Source organism: Cladophialophora immunda (assembly GCF_000835495.1).
Source record: "Cladophialophora immunda strain CBS 83496 unplaced genomic scaffold supercont1.6, whole genome shotgun sequence".
NCBI lineage: Eukaryota > Fungi > Ascomycota > Eurotiomycetes > Chaetothyriales > Herpotrichiellaceae > Cladophialophora > Cladophialophora immunda.
Genome location: NW_015622546.1, coordinates 3973109 through 3999115, shown reverse-complemented (window position 1 = coordinate 3999115; position 26007 = coordinate 3973109). Strand labels below are relative to the sequence as shown.

Here is a 26007-nt window from a genome sequence, read left to right as displayed (position 1 = left end):
ATTAGAGAGGCTGGGCGCAAGCTCACAAAAGCGTCGAGCCCAGATGTGGAGCGATGAGCTGGCAGCATCGTCATCCCAACGCCGCGATCTACGGCCACCGCCGTCTGCTCCTTCAACCCCTGGTCCCGCGAGCCACAGTTTCAGCTGCGTCGTCACCGCCCGAGCGCCCTCATAGCCGGCCGCCCATCTTTCGACAGCCTTCGTCGAGTCTCAAGAAGCAAGTTCTGCAGGGGACAAGAGATTAAGATCAAGAGCTTGGAGAACAATGCTGGACGGGTTGGAAGACCTCGTTTCTGCCCCACCATCCTTACTCAGGAGTCATCCAGGAACCAGGGACAAAGATGCTGCTCGACTTGTCCACCACCTCTTTCAGAAGCGGATTGGCTCAACGTCCCTTCGCCCTGAGCGAATCACCGCACCTACAGACGAGAGGCTTGCAAGCCTCCCTGCGTGATCCGTACCTTTTCTTGCCGTGCCCGGGCAGAAGCGAAAGCCTAGTTGCCATGAGACCAGCTTCCCGGATATCTGTCGCCACCACTGAGGCTGAGTGCCTACTCTTTCTCTGCTGACCATCACCTTGCTTGTTGGGCAAGCCTCGCTTCCATGATCAATGACCTTGGACTCCCAAATTGTGTGCATGGGGCGCGGGGTGTACGGCTGTCGTTCGCTTATCTCTTGTTTGGATGCAGGGTCTATTTCTTGTCAACCTTGACTGCCTGCGAATGTCAATGACAGGGTCACTTTTCTCGGTTTAAGCTATTTCTGCAACACACCACTACCCTGGTGAGATTGAGGTGTCTTGCGCGAGGGTGTGCTGCTACTTCCCCCAAGCAAAGCAGAATGGAATTTCTGTCCTTCACAAGATTGGTCATATTGGTTGGGGCGTCGTCATTGATTGATCTCCAACCACTGTGTTTGCTGTTGGTAAACAGCAAATTCGCATTCTGTCTCGTGGTCCCAGGGCCCGGCCAAGGAGTTTGGAATCCTGCTGAAAAGCAAACTGTACCTTGGTTTCCAACTCCTGTGAACGCGTCCAAACTCACATATTCAGCCAGAAGGCCGTTGCTGTCCAGCCAAGAGAATGTCGCTGGTGGAGTTCCCATCGCACCCAAGTGTGCGGAAAGGTATGCGTGCCTAGACTGGTGAGGCTGTCACCCCTTGAGCCAACCTGGCCCCTCTCTTTCACCGTGCTCAATCTCCAATATTGATGGCGCAAACATTGACGTTCAGGGTCGTTAAGCGTATCATTCTGAGGCGCCTTGCCTCAAAAGAGAAGCAGACTGTATCGAAATGATATGGTCCTGTGCCCTCCTGCAAAACCGAGATGTGCCCCTTCTTCACCCTGCAGCAGCTATTCATGACCACAAAGCGATTTACCCTCCTAGACCACATGAACAGAGCTTTGGCCAAGAACTCGGACGGATTTTACCTGAAAGCCAATTCGCTTTTACTGCTCCAGGCCCATACTTCCGCTTCCAGCTCGACCCCGCTGTGCCTGTGATCGATGCAGGGTCACAATCTGTGCTGCTGATGGTCTGGCTATGCTTTGGCGCGGCATATTGCGAAAGAAAGACCGGCTTTCCTGACACCCACGTCGAGGCCCCCATCTTGTTATTCAGACTGCCTGTGCCTAAATCCCGCGAGGCCAGAATCTCCACGGGTTGCATGGTATCTAAGAGCCTGCAAGACCCAGGTTTGCTTCTCCTTCAAACTGCAGCTTGAGCCTACTTCCAGTCAGCCAGGATCTTCTTCTGAGGAATCTCCTCAGCACGTGGAACTGTCAGTATAAATTGATAAATTCGCCCACTCATTCCAATCCGAATCTTTCGTCGAGACAGAAGCTCCGGCCAGATTTCCTTTGTCACAAGAGGAAGTCGAATGGTTGAACTGTTTGTACCCTCTCTGTGAAAGCGTGGATCTTCAAGAGGAATGCTCTACACCTACCACATATGCCACACGAATTCTGGAACATGCCTCAACCATTGGGAAAGGGAGAACCTCATACCAATCCACATTACAAGTGTGGAAAGGATGCCTCTCATCCACGGCCTTCCTGCTCGGATCCTGGTTCCTTCCATGGACTTCTCCCACACCGTGTACCATCTGCGTCACTATATTCTGGGGAGATGCTGATGCAGCAGGCCTCGAATTTCTTTCAGCCATCCCTTATTTATGCAGACGCAATCGACGAAGAAATTCACTTCATGATCGAGCCTGAACGCCGCTCCGCTCCCTCGCCAATAGAATATGGTGATTGGCTCTTTGAACAGTCTCGTCTTCACCCCCCAGCACTGCTTCCACCGGCACCACAATTAGTTCGGCCCCCATCAAACACATGCAAGGTCGAATGTCGATTATTATCACCAGAGCCATCGGCTTTGTATCAGGAAATGAATACAAACTCGACCTCGACGGCGAAGAATGAATTGCTGGAGCAGTTGACTGCGCAAGTTGGAGATATCTCAATAGAACCCGAGGGTCTGTCCACGGTTCCAACAAGTCCAATCACCCTAGTTCCGTCTCTGACGAATTCGCGTCATTCTCGCTCATCCTTTTCCATATCTGAAGGTTCCCCTTGCACAGCTGCCGGTTCTCCCAAGAACTACTTTGAAAGTTTTCTGCCGCACAATTCTCACGGTGCTGTGGCATCTCCTAAGATGACATATGAGGCCAGCGTCGGTTCTGGCATCTACAGCATCAACCCGCCGCCGCAATCAAATCCTCGCCTGTTCCAGGATGGCCAGCTTTGTTGGACACCTCAGCCCACGAATCTCTCGAGTGGCTCCAAATACCCACCAGCGCAGCATTTGCCAAATTCAGACGATAGTACTACCACGACCCAGTTGCCTCAAGGTTTTGAAGGACATAAAGAAGTGTCTTACATTGATTGGGACGACGAGGACGACCGCAGACGCCACTATTCACCGCTCTTGCGGATTAAGAAAAGTTTTACTGATCTTCGTGCCGCCGAACGCTTCATCGCGGACGCCAATGCCCGCATGAGAATCAATTTGAGTCAACGCAAAGAGGCCAAATGGGACGTTCCCAACGCGCAACGCCATGAAGCATATGACGCATACCAGATATCTGGACGCCATCGGCAACCCACCCACAGTGCTCAAAGTACGCCCTTGCCGGTGAGGGAAGAGAACAGTCTGACCCGGTTTTCGTCCAAGCTGCGGAAAAGGCCCAACGCCAATTTCCGCTCCCACGGTCAACCCAGAGTAACAGCTCTGGTGGGGATGTCACAACAGAGAGCTGACAAAGGGATTGAAAGCACACGGTCGGATGGTATTTTGTCAGCGCCGCCACGAGACACCGCTATACCTCCAACACCACCTTCGACGGGGAAGAGGAAACGCGCCAATACCATGACATCCGAGCGGTCGAGGGAAGTGCAGAAGAAGAAGGTCAAGCTTGGTGTTGTCGGGAAGCTGGTGACGCGACTTCTCGTGTCCAAGAGAGAGCGTTGACGGAGTATTTTGTCTTTAATATTCAACCGAACAGAGACGCTGGCAGTAGGGATGGGGTCAACGCTGTAGTCCAACGGCGTCTTTGGGATACCGGCAGGAAATCTTTCGGTTCTATATGTCCCAAAAGTGACGGATGAGGCTTTCGAATTGGTGTTTGGCATTCCGAGCATTTGGAGCAGGTTGCATGGGTGAGGCTTGGTGAGGAACGAGAGGTTCGTCTTGCTCGTGGAACGGACTCTTGAAAGCACCCGGCATTCTACATGATGTGTGAACGATTACGGCTGAATGACGGGGTAAAGACCTAGAGATCCTTCTGAGGGATACGATATGGGGCATGATAACTAGAGTGATTGACTGATTTGGGGATGGTCCTCGACACACCGGCATGATATGCGAGAGCAAGGGCGAATAAAGTAGCGTGGTCGACAAACGCGAAGACGCTTCAGAGCTCAAAGTCGAGATGTGGACAACTACAATGACTTGATTTTGATTCCCAAGCCCCAGCTCTCTTGCATATCCCGAAAGCTTCGCAATTGCAGTATCAGTGCTGAAAGATCCTACCAAGAACAGCCGCAAACAGGCCACTGGTCGATACACCAATCTAACATTTCGTATCCGATGTCTTACCTCTGGGGTTCGTCCATCTCCGGCCTTCGTGGCTATGACGGGCAGCGGCCGGACCAGGACCCGCGAGACGGTGTGTTCGCGCACTCTTGCATTCTCGTCCCCGTCGTCGTCATTTTTGCCAGTCGTGCATCTCGATCTTCCGCAACCCCTTGCTGCAGAACCCAGTCACGCGCGCTCCGCAGGGCACTTGAGAACATGTCGAAGGCCCAAGTCTGAACTCGCGAGGTCAGGGCTTTCATTCCAGGCCCTGAGGAACGGAGGGGTCAATATCGAGAGCCACGCTCAAGACGTTGGCTCGTGCGCCGCCGAGTCTCCTTGCTTGGGTTTGTCTGTTTCTTTCTGGACCAGTGTTTCCCCGGACCTCGCCCTTGACTCGGCAACGTCTCCAAAACCAGTCAACGGTTCTCTGGTGCTCGTCCCCCCTACCGCGATCGCTGAGTCCGCTATGCGGTCCCTTCTCGGGCGACCGATGCGAAAAGAGAGAAGCGTGTATGCACGTGGGCCGTTGACCTTGAGTGCGCGGACGCATCCGTGCGTGCCAGCAGCTCAGAGCCTAGACGTCGTTCTCGTCGTGTTTCTCCGAGGCATTTGGGTTCTGCAGGAAAGGTGTTTTTCTCCTGATCCGTGCAGGCGCAGCAGAGGCAGCGGTGTGAGCAGAGCACGAGACCGAGCGGATATAGCAAGTCTAGAGGACCCAGATCAGGAGAGGAGGCGCTTGGCTTCGGAGGAGGGCAAAGGGTCAACCTGGAAAGGATAGATTTCGGTTGTCTGAGCGCTCACACAGAGAGAGACGAGAATGCTCATGAGGCGAGGACATATTGAAGGAATGATCAAAGGGCCGTCTCCACAAGATAGTCCAATCCTTTCCCGCTTCCTTTTCGCCCTTTCTGCTGCTTCCCGGTCCACTCAGAGCGCATCTCAAGGCCCTATCTTCGAGGGATGACCTGTGGCGGAGGCTTGCGGCGGACTAATACCTACAGGAACGACCTTTCTGATTGAGAAAGCGGATGCAGGCTCAGCGTACTGCTCAGCAAGCAGATCCGGCCAAATCATACAAGACGTGAATATGAATCCGAAGGCACAGCATCCCTCAACACAGAGCGGAGGTAATAACCCACCCAACGGTAATTTCGAGGATCAAGATAGGAAGAAGGATTGCGGCAAGAGAGTGAGCGTATTGGGGAGCCTATCGCATACATGTCTATCTGTGATGCCCTCCTTTCGCCCGTTCAAGTTGGCCCAGGAAGCAACTGTCCATGCAAGATCGACACAGGTGACCCAGACTAGTGAGAGAGCCGTTCAGGTAGCAGTAATTAGGCAGCAGTTCTCCCGCGATGGGATACAGATGGCGGATCTTCCCCTTATTCTGTGCCCTTTCCAAAGTGGGTGGCAAGTATACTATGTATGTGTGCGGCTTGTAGGGGACAAATGCAACGTAGCAGAAAGGGGCTGCGTACCGAGCACCGAGTACTCCGTACACGTAGTCCACACCAGTGATTGAAACGTTGGCCAGCCATCTTTTGTCCATCTCTTTTGGCTGATGGTGAGGAGTGTCTTTTCCAAGATTTGACAGAGCCAGGGAATCTGAAGTCAGGGGGGCCTCCTTGGGTGCAGGATCATCAAACCGTTTGGAATTCTCTTGCGCCGTGCCGCTAGCTTAGCAAAGCTTGGGAAACTTATTACGAGAAGGTTTACGAGTAGCCCCCAAAGAAAAGGGCTTCTCAAGCGCCCGACAAACTGTGATTTTGCAGCGGTCAATTTACATTCGCCCTAGGGTAGGTTGTGGTCGATGTGGATAGCTCTATTAGCAGGGTGAGAGCGGCAGCAAGAACTTGGGACATACTCGTAATATAATTGCTTCCTGCGGATCTCCATTCGGCTTTCCCCCATCGAGACCATCCACGGCAAGTCCAGTCCTCGAGTAGTCGACGATAAGAAAGCGAAATGAAGTCGACTCGGGTCCTCGTACGAGCAGAGAACCAGACTGGCACGAAGCAGCCCCGGCGTTGTGCGATGGTGGGACAAGGCAGAGAGCTATCGCACACCAGTCAAAGATGGCTCTTGTTTAGCATGCTGTTCGCCCGTGGTCGGCCAACGTCTAAGCAGCAGGCAAGCTCTGGTGGACCGTTGAGCCAGTGCCATGGTTCATGGTCCAGTGCCTGGTCCAGTGCCTGGGAAGAAAAATAAGGCGACGCAAAATCCGGGGATGGCATCTTGGCCCCCCGCGCAATTTCACCAGGCAATGCTTGCTGCTGGCTCGCTTGCTAGATTCTGAGAAAAACCTGGCACGATGGGTCGAGACAGTTGCGGTTTCAAAGCGACGAGCTTCTCGTAGTTCCAACGTGTCGTCGCAAAGTGTGCGCGGGCCGAGACGTGATTGCGCATGATTCCCTCAGTCGCCAGACAAGATGATTGAATGCTCCAGTCGGGCTTGTTTGGGCTCGAGGCTACTGGCGCTTGGTCTCCGGCCTGTTGGGCCAGTAACAGCATGTCAATCCCCGATGATCTTCAGCGAGAGAATCCACAATTACACACTAAACAGTCCCAAAGAGGAGGATCGTCCTTTTCGCCGGACGAAGGGTGCTTGCTGGCATCAGATTCCAGTCTCACTCCATGCTGCAGCACTCAAAACGAGGGCGAGGGTGCCAGATTGCTACTCCCAGAGAACAGCCAGTCCAAGTGTTTGACGAGCGTTGCAGTGGGAAAAGCCAACTTCGGTTGGTATAACCGAATAGAGCCCTATCCGGGTGTCGGGGGAGGAGGAGGCTTAAGCGAAATAACTCTGGACCCGAGTCCCGGTCGCTATCGCCGCCGGCGTGGGACGAGGAGATGGACAGTCCGAGTCACACGAGTGTGTGGAATGTCGCGCAAGGAGCACGCTGTATTATTGCTATGTACTGGAAGCCATTAAAATGCCAATTCAGTTGCAGGTCAAGGGTCAGCCGTCGAAATGATGCCGCATAACGTTTCACAAGATCCAATATATGCTCGGGGTCTCCTGTAGTGCCACCCCCATTGATGTCGTGTGCCTCGCTGCTGAAAATCTCAGTCGCGGAAAAGCCCCATCCACGCATCATTTTCCCGGCGCCAACGCTATGCCCCTGGCCCAAATGTCAAATGGGTATCAGATAAATGAAGCCTCAGGGGTCTCAGTGGCTTGGGTAGGTCACGTTGCCACCGATATCCTCCAACCACGCAATGCTGTTGAACTCGGTGTAGATGGTGCTGATCTGCCACGTATCCTTTTGGCCTTGGCTGTTGGATGCTTTCAAGACCGTGATGCCCTTGACGGGCTGAGGTTGGAGACCACCGATCCATCGCAGGGAGATGGTGTCGCAGTTGAAAGCCTCAATGGCAAGGAGCTGGAACGGGACTGGGGGCTGAGAGCCCTGGCCGGCCATGAAGGCTGCCTTGCTTGGGAAGGTCGCGGTGCCCACTGGTTGGCCGATGAGGGAGTTGATCGAGTCAGAATAGTCGGTCAGATTGTCCGCCAGGATCTTCTCGGCGTCGGCGTCGGTGTAGGCTGAGATAAGTTTGCCAAACCCATCAACAAGGCTCTCAACAGTGGCCTGGGTCAAGCACTTGGTCGGGTCGTACTTCCCTCCCCAGAGGCCGCCCATAGTCCATGGAGAAGCATAGGCTGAGGAGATGAGGGCGGCGGCGGCAGCGATGGTGAATGAACGCATGGTGATGGATTACGTAGGCCTTTGTGAGAGAAAAGAATGTAATTGGGTTGGGTCTGCAACGAGCGAGGAGCAAATTGCTGAGAAGGAGGTAACGAATGATGGTTCTGCGGAACTGGGTGACAGGCTGGGTCCAGAGGAGGGAGAAGCGATTGTTATATAGAAATTGATGCCATTGACCAGCCCGGAAAAAGGTTGGTACGGAGAGAGCCTGGACTAGGTCAGGGACTGGCCGGCAAGCCAGCCATGTCGTTTGAGATCCTGCATCGCCCTCGCACTCAGCCTCGAGCGAGCAGACGCAACCGTCACCACCTCCAGCTCCAGCTCCAGCTCCAACTCTGGCAACCGAAAGGCCCCAAACCTTGGGAGCGACCGTCGCAGCTGGCCCACCTCCCGCCACAAGGTCCAGGTGCTGGATCAACTGGGGTGATGGGACCAAGACGCACGCCGCTTCTCTCGGTGGGGACCAGCCTATCTCGCAACCTTAGCTCGCAGACGACCGACGGCGACCAGGTGACTGCAATCTTCGTGTCGTGGATAGCGCCAAGATCAACATGTTCCCCTGCAGTAGAACCGATAATGGATGGGGATTTGAGGATTTAGGTTTGTCGATAGCGCCTCCTCTTCGTTTATCTCAGCCACTGATGTTTGAGGCTAGCAGAGGCGTCAGCCCATTTCCAGGATAGTCGAGGTATTTTTGGGCTAGACCAACCTCGCCCCAGCCTTGGATCAAGAGCCCGTCGCTGAGAAGCTTAGCCTTTTCCCTCAGCCACTCATCGACTGCCCAGATGCTCACGGAATCCAGGCTGGCATGGTCTGGATCAAACGGCCATGGTTTGAGCCATGGTTCATGCGCCAGGCAGGGCCGAACTGGGTCCCCGCAAGACGTCGTCGCCTGGGGGTACTGGATTCGGTAATCGCCATGAGGGCTTTCATTCTGGACCCATTATTGATCTCCCCCAAGGACTGGTCAAGGTTCCCCAGCCAGGTCGATTAATTTCTCTGGGCAGTCTGGAGTGGTCACGAGTGCCAGAGCAGAGACACCGCAGATCAATATGCGACGCAATCGAGCTGTCAGTCCTGGTCCAGAATAGAACACGGGACCTGTCCTGTTTCTGCTTCAGGAAAGCATACTATGTGGCCAAGCGCTGACACGATGTCATCTGTCATTAATCCTTCAGCGCGTGCTCGAGTTACAGTAGGATTTGTCTGTGTCATAGGTTTGCATCCAGGTCCTGCTTCTCCCGAGCCCAAGAAGCACACTCGACCATCACCCTATGCTGTCTCTCCGCGGAGTGCTAATGTCGGTGATGGTGACCGACTCGGGGCGATGCGCGTCGACCTCGCTCTGGATTTGTGTTGTGCCATAGGGCAGGCCTGCGCCACTCCTCAACGAATTCTTGCCTTTGATGAGCTGCATGAGCATGAAGTTTAAAGCACATTTAATGCCTTGCTGCTCGCCCCGCTTGATGATGTAGCCGTTGATGTAGTCGATTTCTGGTTTCTTGCCATGGCGGATATCCTCCCGCATGCTGCTCGAATTCTGCGCCGTCCGCTTGGTCACGCCCACGAACAGCTGCTCAAGTCGCCTGGAAGAGAACCGGTGCTGAACATTGGGGATGCCTTCCAGTTCAGGTAGACCTCGGATGACCAGAGATATCTCAGCAAGGAGCAGCCTCTGGACGGGTAGTAGCTCCTCATTATTCAGCAGTGCCCCGTTGGGAACATCGAGGAGGGCAGTGAGAGGGTTCAAGATGCAATTGGAAGACAGCTTTTCGAGCTGCAGTTGCAGTAGGTCCAAGTATGGGAACGCCGCGCATGCCAGCACTGGCGATCTAGTCAAGGTGCGGAGAAGATACCGCGAAGATAGGTTTGCAAAAAGTTCTTTGTCGGTAGGGTGATGCTTCTTCCTCTCTTCCTCCGACAACTCCCACAAATGCTGAACTGGTGCCTTTGGAGGGAGCGGGAAACGATCGGTATCTCGACATATGCCCAGAGCTATTGTACCATATCCAGCATGCACGACTGTACAAGGCTGCGACATGTACGCGCCATGAGAAACAATTCCCAGCATATACGTCGGGCGCGTCTGAGGATCGGTAAAGACCTCTTGATTGAGTTCATCTATCTGGCCGAGCCCATTCTGCATAAAGCATATGGTTGTCTTTGCGTTGACACGGTGTTTGATAGAGCGGAGGGCAGCAACAGTTGTAGGACCCTTGACGGCAACTACCAAGGTGTAGATGTAGAGCTCGCCGGACGGCATCTGCTCTCCTTCCTCGAGAGGATTGGTCTGTGGTCGATTCAAAGGCTTGTCCGGAATGAAGTCCCATCGCGCCTTGCCGTCCTCTGTATATCCGCTGAACAGGTCAACATCGTACCCAGTCTGCTCATCGTTGATCTCGTTTTGTTTGTTTATCAAGTTGATAGTACGGCCACCTCTTTTGAATACTTCATACTGCTCTTGCCGGTGGATCATTAAGGTGATCGGAGGAGGATTGGGTAAACATCTCAAAGAATGGGCGACCAAAGTTCCGATACTCCCGAGCCCGAGGATGTGTACACGTCTTGTAAGCAGCTGTTCATTATCTGTGTTGAGTAGTGCTGATTCTTCCAGTGGTTTGGACTCGAATGTGGGAGAGTCTCCAGAGGGCTCAGGCGAAGGCGGATCTCTCCACCAAGAGAGAGCTTCAGTCATGGTTCCGAACCTGCGAGGCGGTTGTCTAAGACAAAAGGTGCTCTGCGTCCACAAGCCTGAGCTCAGAGCCTTTGGCCATCTGCGAACTGCCCGAGAGAGTGGGCGAAGAAGGAGTCGTTGCGACAGCTTGAAGGTTGGTTTGGGGTTCACCAAAGAATGAGATTGGGGTAGGCGGGCAGATTGCGCAACTCTACCTCGCGGGATATGCTCTATCAAGTTCAAGACACCGTAACCATCCTGATAAGGCCACTGGACATCGATCCGTCTGGTGAGAAGAGAGATAAGGAACCGTGATGCGAGTGATGGCAGAGGAACTAAGCTGGTCGAGTGCGTCGCAGTCGGAGAATGCGAACAGACGCGCAGGTTTGATGCGGGGAAGAATATCAATTTCCTACTCCAATTCACGGTCGACTGCGACATTTTTCTCTAAGTTCACGGAGCATTGCCCTGCCAGCCACACTTTCCCCTGCACCATCGCGACAAGATGGACACCAAGGCTGTGGTACAACTCGTTGACGAGTTACAGGAGAATCTGGAGGACCTTGAAGATAACCTCGAACCAGTCCTTAGCGGCGCTCTTTCCGCCACCACGAAAAAGCTGCCCTTGCTCGACCGCGCAAAACTCAATGTCCTCCTTGTCTACTCGATCGAGTCCTTGATTTTCTCCTACCTCAGGCTGCATGGTGTCCAAGCGAAAGAGCATGCTGTCTTCAAAGAGTTGACAAGAGTCAAGCAGTATTTTGAGAAGATCAAGCAAAGCGAAGCCACACAGCAGAGTTCTCGGCCAACTCTCTCGCTGGACAAAGATGCTGCCGGAAGATTCATCAAGCATGCTCTGGTATGTTGCTCTGAGAAACACGCGCTCTCAGCGAAATGCTAAAACGCTCTAGGCGGGGAATGAAAAATACGATCTACAACGCGCCGAGCGCGAGGCACGAGAGAGAGTCCTCGCAAATAAAAGGCTAAAGGATCTCGAGGCTGCTATGAAGGCAAAAGCCGAGGCAAATGCGAGCGCAGGCGAACCATCCGATGCCACTGATGTACTAGAGCAAGTTGCTCAACTAGTCGCAGTCCCATTGAAAGATACGCCCTCTTCGGAGGCCCTGGCTGACAGCGACTCTGATGGCGACGACAACAGCACAGATCCAACGGAACAGCCACAGCCGCAGGAGGGCAAAAAGCGGAAAAATAGATCCAGAAGCAAGCCACAGAGGACAAAAAGAAAGAGAGAAACCGATGTCCAGGATCGAGGGAATGAGGATCAAGCGCAGCCGGCCGCAGGAAACAAGATGTCCAAGAAGGCAACAAAGAAGACGAAACGAACTTAGAATGCTGCTTCTACAACAGGCTGACCGTATTCGTTGGCAGCCGCGGCACTTTCACCGGGATATGATCCTACCGCAGATGGCCTGGTAGAAAACATCGCTGCGTGTCCCATTCCCTCATAGCCTTTTACTCGTCGAATATTTTGATCGACAAGGCATTCCATCAAGAATGCAGACTCTATCCCGAAAGGCGGATTTGCATGATACCCATCGACACTGCCGGAGAGAGCACGGGACGATGTTGGAAGGCGCTTCATGGTCGAGCCGATGGGAGGTTTCCACTCCAGCCGGAATATGCTGAGGTAGTTATTCCATACAGCGGCTTATTCAGTTCGCGGCTATAATCATCGGAACCGTTGTGCTGCCACCCAAGGGAACATCTATCCAAGGATGAATCCTGCACGTCAGATATTCGCTGTGCCTATCGTTGAGGTGAGCTTCATACAAATTTATTTCACTATGAAATTATCACTTACTTACCAAGCGACGATAGCACAGAACACACCCACATTCCGTTGAAGGAGTTGTTTGTGACAGCACGAGCCAGAATTATACCATTTGCGGTTCGGTTCGGTTGGTCTCTTATGTGACTTGACACATTTGCTCTAATCAACAAATGTTCAAGCCCATTCCAGACTTTGCCTATCGATACTTCGTTACGCCTTTCTGATGTTGTACGACACAGGCCTGCTGAAATGGATACTCGACCCAAACTTTCTCTCTTTCGGGTTCTTGATCTTCTCTGACTGGGTTGCACTAAATGCTCGTGCTTTTGCTTGGGCACGGTCCAACTTGCCGGGCTCATGTGGCATTTGAAAACTGGCTAGCAATAATTGCGAAAAAAGTTTGGAAAGACGTGACTCAACCCTGGAACACCGTCAACCACATGTGTTCAGCTGACCAGGCGTTGCTGCTGACCCTTGCGTTGTTCCGCTCAAACAGGTCACCTTCCTGGAGGTCTGCTGGTATCGTGGTTGTCAGTGCGTGGATGAAACGTCGGGCTGCGGTTTCCGAGGATCTTGATCATGCAGGTTTCGAGGCTGATAATGATAATGGTTCAAATATTGACTCGGGACAAGTGTGAACATTCCTATAAACAGTGGTATGTCGAGGGGTCAACCCACTGGGACACTTTCGGTGAGAAAAGCTCAAATCCGAAGCTCGTCCACAATCCGCTTGTATTTTCTCATCTGACGCGACGCTTGGACCCTCCTTTACCACCACCACTGCCCATATTCACGGACCCCAGCGAGGCTCGAGATATATCTTCTGACTACGGAGTACATCTAGTTGGATGTAAGTTTCGCCAGCCACCGAACCTTATATCGACTAGCACCAGCCCCTCGTCAATCAGATGATCGTCTCTTGATGATCGACCCTCCGCCAGCCCAGCCCAGTCGATATATGCTTTACATGGCAGACCATATTACCGTGCGATCGTTGCGATTGGTTGACGAGGCTGCGCATAGACAAAGTACGCTATATCCTGCAGGGGGAAAATGTTGAGCCGGAAGGATATACCTCGTGAATATAAGAACCAGAGGATGTGCGCTGACAAGGGTTCCGGAAACCCTCTTCAACGATTGCCTTCTGGTCGTTGGCTCCAGCACACAGCTTGTTGTTATACAAAACGATGCTCAACTTGGTCCTTCGTCTGGTCGCTGTCGCGGCCTGTGCGTTGGGGGTTGCCATATGTGCCTATATCAGCGAAGAGATCCTGAAGGATGAACCTTGCGCTATATGTATCGACCCGGCCACGCAGAGATGTGACACCACGAGGGCACCCAAAATGGCCATGTCAGAACGGGAGGTGGTGGAAGTCGGTGCATGTTCGCTCGCCTGCCACAACCTGGACTGGGGGAAGATGCTTCCCCTTCTGGACACTTCAGCATTCCGCACCCGCTTCATCAGCCTCTTCAGAAAGTCTTTGGGCACCATTGTCGACCGTTCCCTGCACGTGCGGTTCACCAGAGAGTCTCCTTCGCCTGCTACGATGACTGAATTGTAAGTCGCCGTAGAGGAACGATGTGAAGGCCACGAAAGCATTGAGCCATGGGCCCGTGTCAGAGATCAAATCCTGATGCTTGAGCCGGGACGATATGGAAGGCCACCTGCTCTCGAGCATCTCCACCCGAGAGGGAGACATTTGATCTCGAGTCCTTATCGGCGTTTCCGACCATATATATATCATGCCCGGGGTTCAAGAAGCCATTAACCACGCTTCCGCCACTCACTATCGTCTTACAAGGGAAACGAACGAAAACCGTGTCCGGCCACCGTCCGTGCCGGTCCTGAAATTGACGTCATTCGCTATCATATCAAGATGGAGGTCTGGGGCCGCTGTTGCCTTCATTCCTGTTCCCCGTCCGACCGAGAGGATATGGACCAGGCTAAGGCCAGGAAAGCGGAGAGTCAGGAGCTCACACAAATTTCACAGGATGTCCTGAGTGTTTGCACGTCGGATCCGAAAGGCGGAGGAAGTTGAAGGAGAGAAACCCATCAATTGGCTGGTCTCCTCTCCTCATGCTCAGCCTCGCCGGCATACGAGTATATTTGGACGCAAACCAATAGTCCGGAAGATGCTGGAAACCATAGTCGACTGAAAGGAAAGAGTGGCATGTTTTTTTGCCTTAGCTGTTGGGGATATACCCACCCTCATTGAATTGCCATACCACATTAGAGTCATCCATTTGTTCGTTGAGTTCCATTCCCGCGTGCCACTTGCTCGCTTACATGGATCCAACCTCTCACAGAACATTGCCAGGCCGTAAAAGGGATAATTATCTTCGTTGAAGCCTTTGAAGAAAAGTTCGACTCAGTTGTTAAAACACCACAAGAGGCCGCTTGCTTGCTAACCGCTCAATCACCAAAACGCAAATATAGGGTAGAAATTATGTACACCGGACAAGATGAAAGACCATAGTCCAAAATCCATCACGGCTTTTCGCCCGTCCATAGTCCGACATTCCGGCCGTCCAATAACACACTTGAACAACTTCTATGAAGGCATCAGTTTTCTGCTCTGCATAATTGCTGTGCCATGGTAGCTTAAGACATTAAAACTCTCTCGGGCTTCAAGATCAATCGTCGCCCACAAAAACCGGCATCCATTCCTGTCCCGGGTACGCCGTGGCACTCATTGGGATCTCTTCTTCCGATTCATACCCCTCTGCTTTTGATCCTGGTAATTCTGCAATTATGCCGGGCGTGTTCTTGTCTCTCGCACTGGAACGACGGGCTTCTCGTGGGGATGTGGGAACATGGGATCCCTCTAGAACGGAAACATTGCGTTCTAGCCCCTGGCCTGTGCTGGTGTTCATATGCTCAGCATGGCTGCCGGATTCGACACTGACAGGCGTCTCACTCCTTGCTGTTCCACCCTCAATCCGCTCCCGCAGGAGCTGCTTCTTGCGCCGCTCGTTTCCTTCGTCTTCGAGCCCCGGCACCGTGATTGCAAAGGGCCGTTCTTGATCATCGTCCGGGCGCGCGATGCCACCCACAGGGCTGATCTTCTTGGAACTGAATGTACCCAGCATGTTGTTAACGCCAATGTTCGGAGTGCCTCGTTCTTGGTTGGAGTCTAGGTCATCAGAGGCCGGACGTCCAAGTCGCGGTGAGCGTGATCGTTTGTGGAGGTCGATGACATGGGTACGAGCTTCCTGTTGAGTTGAACCTGTAGGCTGTCCAGGAGAAGCAGAGGTTGGTCCGGCCGTGTTTGTCATCCCAGGGCTTGGATTTGGATTATACGGAGCCGAAGCGAATGACAACGGACGCGAATAGCCTTGTGCTGGGGCAGTAGCAGGGGCGTAATATTGGTTACGGTTTCCGCTACTTGTATCAATGCGAAGATCGGAGGGCCGACTTTGGTTTGGATTCATGTAGGGATACGCAGTGGATGGATATGATCCCACTGCTTGCTGCTGACCTGGCGGAGGCGACTGAGCAATTTGTCCCGGGTATGGATATCTGGTGGGTTCAGACTGGTGTTGATATGGAGAGGGCGCCTTTGGATACTGAGATGGTTGAGATTGAGATGGAACCAATGGGTATGTAGACTGAGGGTATTGTGACTGTCCGGGCCCTTGGTGGAAGTAGCCCCCGGGTCCAGCGGGATACTGGCCATAAGGAGTCTGTGCAGAATATGGATCTGGAGACATAACCCGCTGGCTCTGCGCGGAGTAGGGGTCGGGGGAAATAACACGTTGGGTAGTTATGGGCTGCCCTTGGGTCGTCCGTGAAGGAGGAGTGGGTGCCGTTGCGGCCCGTGTGTTGTTGCTGCTGCTCTTGAATAGGTTGCCTCCAAATCCTGAGAACCTCTTCTTCTTACCCTCTGGAACCCTCTCCCCGGTTTCTGGTGTAGGAGCTCGCAGGACATCCTTAGACTGCCGCCTTGCAGAGTGGGACTGAATATTCGACGATGGAAGTTGTCCGAGGTGGTCCTGGCGGCCGTGTTGGCCGCTATGTTCTGATGACATACTGTCATTCCGGCGCAGGAAGCTACCACGCTTCTCCTTGTGTATTATTTCTGTATTGTCGATTGGACTCCCGACTCTCCCTTGTTTGTGGAGCCTCGAACGCGACTGGGAGCCGACACCGAAGAGCTTTCCAAGCATACTCTTCTTTCGCTCTGTTTGTGGGCCAGGGAATGCTGGTTGTGAAGATTCTGGTTGCACAGCTGGAGCGGGGGATGCATTCATTGACTGACGATGATGCTGCAAAGACTGAGCAGCAGGATGGGTCGGGATGTTTCCAGACTTAGTATCATATTCAATGTGAGCAGCAGGGCCAGGTTTGTAAGAAGGCTGCTCCTGGTAACTCCGGCGATTTGGTCCTTCCACTGAGACGTTTGAGGCCGGTCCGGGATGAGGCTGGGGAGGAATCTGACTGGGATATTGCTGAGATCGGAGCGCACTGGGCAGTGGCTTCCCGCTCGCGAGTACTTGAACATTGCTTCGACCGTTCCTGGGCGCGGAGATTTGTTTTGGTGATCGATATTCCTGCACGTACGGGCCAGGGATACGATATTCCTCTTCCATCGACGGCTGGTGTTGTTGCATGATGGCAACCTGTTGCTGTTCTTTTTGCTGGCGCAGACGATCAAGCTCTTCTTGAGGCCGTCTGGCACTAGGTAAAGGACTCTCAGTAGAGTACATCTGAGCACGATCCAGTGGTGGCTGCTCAGGCTCCGCTGCACGCAAAGCCGGATGGTTGCCGATGTTCGGATCAACAGCGAAAGGTCTGGAATATGACCTTGAATGCCTTTGCCCTGGTGCATTTGCCTGATCCGTAATCTCTTCGACGCTGACTTGTGACATCTCTTTGCTGAGTCCTGCGCTGCTTCGGCCCTGACTTATGGGACTGAGTGGCTGGGAGGGTATCCTGCTGAGATCCGGCTCCTGCATCTGCTCTGATTGGTGGATTGCACCAATACCTTCAATGCCAGCAAATGAGAAGGGTCGACGTTGGCCAGGCAGATATTGTTCGCGTTCTTGCTCATGGTGCGAAGCCGGCTGCTGGTCTGGTAGTTCGCCTGCGGAATCTGGCTCTATCACCCCAGTACGTGGCTTCGAGTCTTGCATATTGGGGAGCTCGTCCTGCGTTGCCGTCGAAGGGGCAACCGCCGCTGGAGGTTCTACTGGGCGTTGCTCAGTGTCCAAGGATGGTTGTTTTATGGCCGCCTCAGCTGCCATGAGTTGGGATGGTTTTTCAGGCTGGGTTACCCGTTCTCCATATGGAGCAGCTATCGGATCAATTGGTGCTTCGTCGGCGGGTGATAGAGACACACTCCTTCTGGCATATTGCCGTTCAGCGCCAGCGCCAGGACTGGGACTAGCACTGGATACATCTGAGATGACAGATCGTCGTCGCAGCTGTGGCACTTGCAGGCTCCTATCACTGGAGTGCCCCTCAGATGCTGATCCTTCGTGGTGCTCCGTGAAAGGCTTTGGTGCGGCGAGAGCATTCGGGTCCAAACCACGAGACTCCGTGGTGGCGACCTGCGGTTGAACTGTAGAGTCTTCTCTGTGGCTCTTGCTTCGTTCAAGAGCTTGGTGTGGGGATTCGATAGGTGATTGATCGGTAGGTCGGGTCAACTGGCTGATTGAACGGCTAGGCAGTCCATCATCTTCGTTATGCTCTTGTTCGCTATCCAGTGCCGAAATCGCGGGACTAGGAGCAAGCACAGGACCGACAGGAGTAATGGAAGAGGTGCCGTCGCCGCCAGGTACCACATTGGCGTGCTGCAACTGTGACCGTGTGCCAACTTGACTTTCTGGAACCGTGGGTGAAGTGGATGTTTGTGGCAGCCGAATCTGATCCAGATCGCTTGTCCGTGACCTCTTAAGCTCGGGATTCGAGAACCAATCAATGGGGGAGGCCGGCGTGATGCTCAATGGAATTTGCGGTGGACCGTCAAGTGATGTGGAATCTCGTGGCTGGGAAGGAGATGCAACGTCTTCGGGCTCGTCTGGAAGAGGTCCGGTAGACTTTCGTCGGCTGGCCAGTGTCCCCTAAAATCAAAACGTCAACCAAGGGCTCGCTCAGGAGAGACAGACATGTTGAAAAATGTGGTTTTCCATTCATTACTATTTGAAGGTGCCAGAGGAGAAACGCCGTGAAGGTGTCCGAGCCAGGTTCTGGGGTCCCTGAACAAATAAATTCCCGCCATAGCATCACATACATTCCCTTCGTTGTAATGAAATGTATTACAGGCGCGGCAAAGGAAAGGGGGGAGATCAACGGACTACCTTTTCACCAGAGCTCGCGTGACGCATCTTCTCTTTTCCTTTAGCAAAAAGACCTTTGGCGGCAGTTCCCGCTTTGCCACCGAATCGTCCAGCGGCCGCCATTAGCCTCTTTCCGTCCTCCTGCATGTGTCCAGCTGATTCTGTCAACATTCGTCGGGGCGATGGCTTGTGTATATTGATGCTCTCGGCCCTGTCTAGTGAGAGCCGACCATTCGTGGCAAACAGCTCCGAGTTTTCAGGCGTCTTCATTGACATCAGCCAATTTCCCAGCTGTTCATCTGGCGTGGCATAGTATTGCCGACTGTCGTTGAACGCCTTGATGCGTTCTGCTGGGGTACCAAGATTCAAAATTGTACGGAAAGTCGGTGGCTCGTCGTGTTGTCGTGGAGATTGGGGTACCTCTCCAGCGGCCGTAGGGACTCTGGAGGGCTGCACCACTTGAATGGGCTCATGTGACGACAGAGTTGCTTGCCTAGCAATAGGCTGATCGACCTCCACGTCCATTTGGGGTTTGTCAACTAAGCCAGATGCCAATGGGACTTGGGCTGTAATCGTATCCGGAGAACTTGCTGAAGGCGGGCTCATTTGCTTGGGCGTTGACGCAGAGGGCGGCTGTGAGCTGCCTGTCTCCCAGGAAAATCGTTGTTGGAGGAATGGTTTACCGCCCATAACCATTCTCTCTTCGACCGGAGCTTCTGTTTGGCTAGTACCGGCCATATCTGTGTCGACACTTGGCGATATAGTCGCTCCCCGAGGAAACGCAGTCGAAGTTTGTGAAGATAACATCGTGGATTCAGCCCGTGGCTGATCAAAATTGCTCAAATTTCCATCGTTGGTCAAGGTGGTAGGCTCTATTGGTCGTGGTGTGATCACATGTAGAGGTGCTAAAGTCTTGGGTCCAGGTTCAGGATCATCGACGTTCTGATGTATGGTCCCTCGCGGAATCGTGCCGGATGGACTACTTCCTTGTGCATTTTGGCCGTCCAAATTTGAAGATTTTGGAGTTAAACTCTTCACAATTTCCTGTTGTAATCGTTCATTGTCACTCTCGGTGGGAGTGTCTTGCGGCATTGAGACGTTAGGGATCGGTGGACGAGGGCTCGAGGTATCGATAAGTCGGCTAGTGCGCAAAGGCGCCGGTATGTAGTCAACATCTTGAGGGGACTTCCCAGCCTCGGCAGAATTGTTGGTTGATGAAGGCGTTGAGCTCGACACAGATGGATTTCGGACCGGTTTGGTCACTGGCTCAGAACTTGTTCTTTTCCCTATGCTCTCTTGTCCAGGCTCGGCCATTTGCTTATTTCTCTGACTCTCTGGCCCCATGTCAGATGTTGCTGGCTGTGCTTCCTCCCCACTAGATGAACTCGACGCGTCCCATTCATTTGCGTTGTCTTCTGATGATGATTCGCCAGAGGCTTGCGCTTGTTCGGCCAGTCGATGGCCAGCCAATGCCCCAGCAAGAGCACTTCCAGCGGAAGCGGCTGCGGCGAAAGCCTTCTGGGTGACTCCATCTCCATCAGAAGTGAGATTTACAGGAGCACGGGCAGTAGGTATGCTCTCAGTGCTATCGACTCGACTTTGAGAAAATGGGGGCTGAGGTGATAGGATATTCCTCTGACTTTGTAAAGGCGTACTTGTGCCAGGAGTGGCTGAGCCTGCAGACGAGGCATATGATTGCCATCCCCCAGGAATTGCAGGACGAAAGCTCTCTAGTCGCATTTGGGGTGATGGGCGCCCTTGGACGTCATTCGATGGCGGAGGCTGCGCCGTTGCAATGGTAACAGCAGATCTCACGGGACTTGATTCTAATCTGGTTGTAGGATCGTGGACTTCAGTTAGTGATGGAGTACCTGACCTCGGCAGGGCTGGGTCTGTAGATGCAGGACCCGTTTCTTGTTTGAGTTCTGCAGGAAGTGGTTTATCACCTAACACCCTGCCACGAGCTGGTTCTTCTGGTACAGATTGTCTGGTCTCGTCATCCACAAGGGAGCCATGCTGTGGTTGTAGAAATTCCCGAGGTCCAACCTCACGAGGCTTCTTTGCAGGACTATTATCTCGACTTGGGGGAGTAATGTCCCGTCGATAGCCAGGACGAATTGGAGGTGGCGGAGAAAGCACTTCGTCCTGAGCTGGCTGCATCTCAACAGCCTTCAGCGTATTGGTTGATGTTGGTCGCGACTCTGAATGCGCCGACTCCTCAGGAATTGCGGCCTGTACGGTCTGGATGGAGGAAGTAGACGGGGTTGGATCATGCCTGTGACTCATTATAGGGCTAATGTCTGTCGTTGAGGCGCTGTTTGAACGACCAACAGTCCCTGCTGTGGAGGTGGGAGAAAAGGGTGACTGGTTCTCGCTTTGATCGAAGGCCTGCTGGACAACTGACCTATAGCCAAGAGTAGGCTGGTGCTGCAAACCTTGCCTCTTCGATTCAGAGCCAGCATCGTCAATAGTGTTATTTGAAGAGGTCCCTGGCGGTGATCCATTGCCTGATGACTGCGACATCTGAGGTGTAGGTTCCGGCACCGGCGTTGCCAGTGCACCAAGATCCACATCAAACCCAGATGTTCTGTGGACGAGGGGTAGCCCAAAGGATTCCTTCGCATTTGGCAGGCGATGATCCGTCTCAGGAATGCCTTCAGTGATTGAAATATTACGAGAGATGGGGGAGGCGGATACGGGGTCTGGACGATCGGTATAGACCGATGATGCAGTAGTATCATGTCTAGATACCCCCACGGCGTCAGACTCGGTCTTTATCTCTTTCGGTTGTTGGTTGTCGTCGCTTGGTATCTTGATTAAGTTGTCGAACCCGTACTCGCTCTTACGCTCCGGCACGGTATCCAAGGTAGGTTTCAGGCGACGAGTAGAATCCGAATCCTCCGCTGTCATCTGCATAGGGCCCGTAGGTTCCTTGGGATCTGAGGAAGTCGAGCGACCACCAATAGAACCTTCTCTAGCTGGGTTCGTGGCCGAATCGACGCTTGGACGGGACGACTCTTGTGACTTGCGTACTTTCTCCATCTCCTCAGGCATACGCTTGTAGATATCTGATGGCCGAATGAACACTGGTGGAGGACGATCATCAATAGAAATGCTATTACCAGGTCCTGGGGATGAAGAACGCACGGGAGACTCGCTGCGTCGCAAGAGATCTGGCTGAGGCGACTGTTGACTCAAGCTTGCTTTGCGCGGAGGAAATTGTCGGTGAGATGCATTGGAAGAACGGCTATCCGGCCTCATGGGACTTTCTCGGCGCTGATAGACGTCACCAAAAGGAGGGCGACCCCCGAGGCCGGAGATGTTTTGCTGTGGGAAGCTTCCTGGAGCCGAGAAAGGCACTTCTTCATATGCCGGATATTGCCTGCCTCTTGAACCTGGTCGGAAGCCACCTGGATGCATAGGAGCCTGTGCCTGGGTATTAAGGCGAAGAGGAGCCTGCATCCCATAGTTTGAAGCAGACGATTCGTCATCGTGTTGAGGCTCTGGGAAAGGCGAACGCTGGGTCGTGGGGTATGCCGATTCAAAGCCAATAGAGGAAGAGAGATGTCTTCTTTCATCGCCGCGATCAAATGACGGTCTCTGGTCGGCTCGAGAAGGGGAAGGGCTGGTAAAGCTTCGATTGGATGGATAGACGTTGGACTGGGTGCCCCAAGCAGGATGTCGAGGATTGTCCGCAGACACGGGTTGTGGCTCATCGTATTCTTCATCCTCTCCCCAATCTGAGCCCTCATAATTCACCTGGCGGAGATCTTTCCATTTCTTCGAGATCGCTCTTCCCACATTGGTCTTGTATTTCCCAGTACCATAAGGGTTGGAGGTCGCCATCTGTAGCGGACCTGGGGGTCGATTGGCCTTGTCCAAGTATAGCAGGAGAAGAAGTTGCGGATTGTCAAGGTACGAAGTAACACATTTCGCAGGCTATGCGCCACGGCATATGTTTCGACTCTTTCCGAGTATGCAGGAGCAGTCGAGCAGCTGGCGTTATTATGTCCGAAGGGATGCTTGTTGCACGCGACAGACGGATGTGGGAAGACTATTATTGCGCAAGATGGGTAGAAGAAAGGCTGGAGCAACTGATCAATTGGCAAAGAAGTACCGAGGATACCTAGAGCATATGCGAATAAGAGGATGTGAAGGAGATGTGAGCGGACTATTAGGCCAGCCGCGCAATGCTGGAGGAATGGCGGGCAAGAAATGAAGGGCTGCTGCGTTGCTCTCCTCACTCTGCCCTACGAACGGGACAAGAGGCTGCGGACTTGATTGGAGAAGACAGTAGGAGAGTTCAACCATGCGTCACCTCAAGAACGGCTGCGCCACACTTTTTCGCGACCAGATCTCGATAAATCGAATGCGGCAGACACAGAGGGTGTGTATGGTCTCTGGTGATGATGGAGGACGGTGGGATATGGGCTGTTGAGTTTGACAGAGCAAGTTGGACGCCGCTTGCAAGTTTCATACATTGCCGCATCATGCATCACCCGTTCGTGAAATTGTTCTCCGCTTCCTGGCTTTCGGTGCAACGCGAAACCCTCTTCAATTACGATCTGACCTGTGGCTGTGATGAGGCTGTTGTGGCAGGTGGCTCGTTGTGGCGGCAAAGACACCTGGACATTTCCGGCTGCGGCGCCTCGAACGAGGATCTGGAGTTCAGTTTCGTTTCTTTCATTTCACGGAGCTTGTACATACTAACTTGAGTCTTTTGCCTGGACGCAATACCGTCGAGCCACATGTAATAACATTTCCACTACCGCACATCTCCCACGATACTCATTTCATAGACCACGGACCTAGCATGAGCCCACTACCACTTACTCCCTCATAACTGCAGCACTGTTCCGATTGCGAACACCGAGTTCCACCACTTTTACTCTTTTAATGCCACTGTGCTGAAATTTAGACCGCCATGGTTTCCACAAGCATTCAAGACCGAACGAACGAGTTCCGCACAATCCTCGCGCAGGCACAGAAGCGGCAAACCGCAACCAAGGGCGGGCCACAACGACAGTCCCTCCTCAGCGATTCGCAAAGAAAAGAAGCAAATGGAGCCGCAAATGGCACCTCAAGAGGCTCGAGGTCGGAATTCGCTCGCAATGCAGCCCAGATAGGGAGGGGGATTACTGCCACCATGGGCAAATTGGAGAGGCTTGCGCAGCGTACGTCGAGAACCCGGTGTTCGGTGCGCGCAACAAAGCTGCTGACAAGGAACAGTCGCCAAAAGAAAGGCTATCTTCGACGATCGACCTGTCGAGATCGCGGAGCTGACATACGTTATCAAACAAGACTTAGCTGGGCTTAACGCACAAATATCCGCCCTGCAACAGCTCACGCACTCGCAACACCCAACCGCTTCCCAACCCCGATCGGCGGACCAAGAAGGGCAGCACAACAAAAACGTGGTGTTAATGTTGCAAAACAAGGTCACGGATGTCGCCGTCAATTTTAAAGATGTGTTAGAAGTGCGCACCAAGAATATCCAGGCGTCCAGATCGAGGACCGAGAACTTTGTGTCGTCGGTGTCGGCAAGATCACAACCCCATCTGGATGACTCAAGGTCACAATCGCCGCTCTACCAGGGTTCAAGTAGTCGGCAAAAAACTCCCCAGGCCTCTTCGACCGATCTTTTGACCCTTGAGCCTTCAAATACTTCGACTCTCATGAAGCATACCCCTCAGTCCGACCATCAACTGCTGCTAATGGAGGAAGCACAACCAACCAACACGTATATACAGGAACGTGGACAAGCCATCGAAGCCATCGAAAGGACGATAAACGAGCTGGGCTCCATTTTCGGCCAACTTGCAACGATGGTGTCTGAACAGGGAGAGATGTTGCAACGGATAGATGCAAACACCGAGGATGTGGTGGACAACGTCCAGGGCGCACAGAGAGAGCTGCTGAAATATTGGAACCGGGTACAAGGGAATAGATGGCTGGTTGCTAAAATGTTTGGTGTTCTCATGGTGAGTTAGCAATCCCCCCCGGTTGTCTCAGCTTGACGTCTAACGATCCCAGATATTCTTCTTACTTTGGGTGTTGATATCGGGCTGAATGGGTAGCAGTAATGCTATCCACGGGCCAATGTACAATCATTTTGTTGAGTTTCAAGATTAGATAATGACAGCCGTCCCACTGGAACAGCGAGTGGTTGCGAGCGATTGTTTCTGGTTTGATGCTTTAAGCGTCCATACCCTGAGCGTCAGCTTCAGCGGAAGATGCCAGTGGCTGTTGTAACATCCAAGACGACTAAATGCAACGATCCTCAAAATACCTCTCTGGAGATGCAGCCCATCGTAGCTCAAGCAATGGCCCGGCATGAGTGTCACTCGAGACAAAAAAGGCATTAGAAAGGAGCAATTTCACCTAGACTCGGCACGGGATGCCTTTTAGCGTCGATGTAAAATGAGGTGCGAGTGATCATGGACTGCCACCCGACGTTGTTGAGTGTGGTTGGGAGTGAGAGCTTAAGCCAGCAAATGTATGTATTCATCTCAGTGTCGTGGCCAGAAATGGCAAATTGGTGGCCTTTGCACCGTTTATTATGTCAGTAATGGGTATCGCTCTCGTCCGTGATCAATCAACTTTTCCAAGTCCAGTTCTCTTCATTATGGGTATGTACAATGAGTCGTCGCCATACTCTTGTCTCTCTCCATTACCGCAGTTTGAATCATCGGGACTTGATTGACAGTTGATCTCGTCGTGGGTGAACAAGAGGCGGGTATCGTGATCGTGCCCATACTGCTGATGCCATTTGAGGTGAGTCTGTTCGAATGATGCTTCCAATACCCATGAAGAGCCTGTTGGACCAGATTGTCAGAGACCTTCCTGTACAGAGAGGAGCCGCGATACACACCCAAACATAGTGCCCGACCCCAGCATGTATTTCCCCAGCGTCCTCATTACACCAGCTTGACCTGCGCCGTATTGAAAGATCGTCACGGTACCTTTGCAGTGTAATTAGTGTGGACCTTTTGGACGGTTGCACCGAGCGCGACAAACCGTAGATAAAGCCCATAATGCCCCCGACAGCTGTGAATCAGTCAGTCCTTCTGTAATATCATCTCTGTCTTTGTTGTTGTCATTGTTTGACTGACTTCCGCCCATCAACATCCCCATTTTCACTGCAAGCAACATTAGCTTCAGACGAGCAACAGAATGACAGGGAGGACCACATACTTTTATCAATCCACGACGGCCCACGCCGCTGCGCGGAAGGTGGAATTGGAGGCATGTCGCTGCTGGTGTTTTCCTTGTGCTTGCGTTCTTGCGCGACGCAGTGGCTACTAAACAGAGAGCGAATTGGAGAAGGTAAGGTGAGGGTGAATGCAGCAACTCATAGGGTGCAGTAGTGGGTGTGACGATGGAAGCCCCATCTATGCCAATCGGAGCCGGTAAAATTGCCGCCGGCCACGATGAGCACGATGAGCACGTGATGATCCTCCGGCCGTTTGGTTCGGG

General features: G+C 53.0%; 7 protein-coding genes across 7 annotated transcripts; 3 read left to right on the top strand and 4 right to left on the bottom strand.

Annotated features, from left to right (window-relative positions):
- The first annotated feature begins 82 nt into the window (after nucleotides 1-82).
- PV07_10801 (uncharacterized protein) lies at nucleotides 83-3995 on the top strand. Its single transcript, XM_016398162.1, has 2 exons — nucleotides 83-1124; nucleotides 1241-3995. Exon 2 carries the CDS (start codon nucleotides 1950-1952, stop codon nucleotides 3471-3473), a length of 1524 nt encoding a protein of 507 aa, XP_016245353.1. The 5' UTR covers nucleotides 83-1124; nucleotides 1241-1949; the 3' UTR covers nucleotides 3474-3995.
- Nucleotides 3996-6845: 2850 nt separating this feature from the next.
- Nucleotides 6846-8176, bottom strand: PV07_10800 (uncharacterized protein). The gene has a single exon (XM_016398161.1). It carries the CDS (start codon nucleotides 7784-7786, stop codon nucleotides 7250-7252), a length of 537 nt encoding a protein of 178 aa, XP_016245352.1. The 5' UTR covers nucleotides 7787-8176; the 3' UTR covers nucleotides 6846-7249.
- Nucleotides 8177-8188: 12 nt separating this feature from the next.
- On the bottom strand, nucleotides 8189-10809 carry PV07_10799 (uncharacterized protein). Its single transcript, XM_016398160.1, has one exon. It carries the CDS (start codon nucleotides 10479-10481, stop codon nucleotides 9054-9056), a length of 1428 nt encoding a protein of 475 aa, XP_016245351.1. The 5' UTR covers nucleotides 10482-10809; the 3' UTR covers nucleotides 8189-9053.
- A 107-nt stretch (nucleotides 10810-10916) lies between these two features.
- Nucleotides 10917-14514, top strand: PV07_10798 (uncharacterized protein). Its single transcript, XM_016398159.1, has 3 exons — nucleotides 10917-11319; nucleotides 11372-12238; nucleotides 12300-14514. The coding sequence occupies exons 1-2, from the start codon at nucleotides 10966-10968 to the stop codon at nucleotides 11807-11809; spliced, it is 792 nt and encodes a 263-aa protein (XP_016245350.1). The 5' UTR covers nucleotides 10917-10965; the 3' UTR covers nucleotides 11810-12238; nucleotides 12300-14514.
- Nucleotides 14515-14529: 15 nt separating this feature from the next.
- On the bottom strand, nucleotides 14530-22721 carry PV07_10797 (uncharacterized protein). Its single transcript, XM_016398158.1, has 2 exons — nucleotides 18553-22721; nucleotides 14530-18315 (listed from the first exon to the last, which is right to left on the bottom strand). The coding sequence occupies exons 1-2, from the start codon at nucleotides 22375-22377 to the stop codon at nucleotides 14887-14889; spliced, it is 7254 nt and encodes a 2417-aa protein (XP_016245349.1). The 5' UTR covers nucleotides 22378-22721; the 3' UTR covers nucleotides 14530-14886.
- Nucleotides 22722-23139: 418 nt separating this feature from the next.
- Nucleotides 23140-24908, top strand: PV07_10796 (uncharacterized protein). The gene is made up of 3 exons (XM_016398157.1): nucleotides 23140-23705; nucleotides 23761-24512; nucleotides 24565-24908. The coding sequence occupies exons 1-3, from the start codon at nucleotides 23456-23458 to the stop codon at nucleotides 24598-24600; spliced, it is 1038 nt and encodes a 345-aa protein (XP_016245348.1). The 5' UTR covers nucleotides 23140-23455; the 3' UTR covers nucleotides 24601-24908.
- Nucleotides 24483-25888, bottom strand: PV07_10795 (uncharacterized protein). Its single transcript, XM_016398156.1, has 5 exons — nucleotides 25726-25888; nucleotides 25644-25670; nucleotides 25549-25578; nucleotides 25403-25493; nucleotides 24483-25346 (listed from the first exon to the last, which is right to left on the bottom strand). The coding sequence occupies exons 1-5, from the start codon at nucleotides 25778-25780 to the stop codon at nucleotides 25217-25219; spliced, it is 333 nt and encodes a 110-aa protein (XP_016245347.1). The 5' UTR covers nucleotides 25781-25888; the 3' UTR covers nucleotides 24483-25216.
- Nucleotides 25889-26007: the final 119 nt, after the last annotated feature.

Coding starts and splice junctions, on each gene's coding strand:
- PV07_10798 (XM_016398159.1), top strand. CDS start 10,966: ATGGACACCAAGGCTGTGGTACAACTCGTTGACGAGTTACAGGAGAAT. Junction 11,320..11,371: donor GATTCATCAAGCATGCTCTG/GTATGTTGCTCT, acceptor AAAACGCTCTAG/GCGGGGAATGAAAAATACGA.
- PV07_10800 (XM_016398161.1), bottom strand. CDS start 7,786: ATGCGTTCATTCACCATCGCTGCCGCCGCCGCCCTCATCTCCTCAGCC.
- PV07_10797 (XM_016398158.1), bottom strand. CDS start 22,377: ATGGCGACCTCCAACCCTTATGGTACTGGGAAATACAAGACCAATGTG. Junction 18,316..18,552: donor ACGCGAGCTCTGGTGAAAAG/GTAGTCCGTTGA, acceptor TTTTGATTTTAG/GGGACACTGGCCAGCCGACG.
- PV07_10796 (XM_016398157.1), top strand. CDS start 23,456: ATGGTTTCCACAAGCATTCAAGACCGAACGAACGAGTTCCGCACAATC. Junction 23,706..23,760: donor ATTGGAGAGGCTTGCGCAGC/GTACGTCGAGAA, acceptor GACAAGGAACAG/TCGCCAAAAGAAAGGCTATC. Junction 24,513..24,564: donor AAATGTTTGGTGTTCTCATG/GTGAGTTAGCAA, acceptor TAACGATCCCAG/ATATTCTTCTTACTTTGGGT.
- PV07_10801 (XM_016398162.1), top strand. CDS start 1,950: ATGCCACACGAATTCTGGAACATGCCTCAACCATTGGGAAAGGGAGAA.
- PV07_10795 (XM_016398156.1), bottom strand. CDS start 25,780: ATGCCTCCAATTCCACCTTCCGCGCAGCGGCGTGGGCCGTCGTGGATT. Junction 25,671..25,725: donor GCCGTCGTGGATTGATAAAA/GTATGTGGTCCT, acceptor TGTTGCTTGCAG/TGAAAATGGGGATGTTGATG. Junction 25,579..25,643: donor GGGGATGTTGATGGGCGGAA/GTCAGTCAAACA, acceptor ACTGATTCACAG/CTGTCGGGGGCATTATGGGC.
- PV07_10799 (XM_016398160.1), bottom strand. CDS start 10,481: ATGACTGAAGCTCTCTCTTGGTGGAGAGATCCGCCTTCGCCTGAGCCC.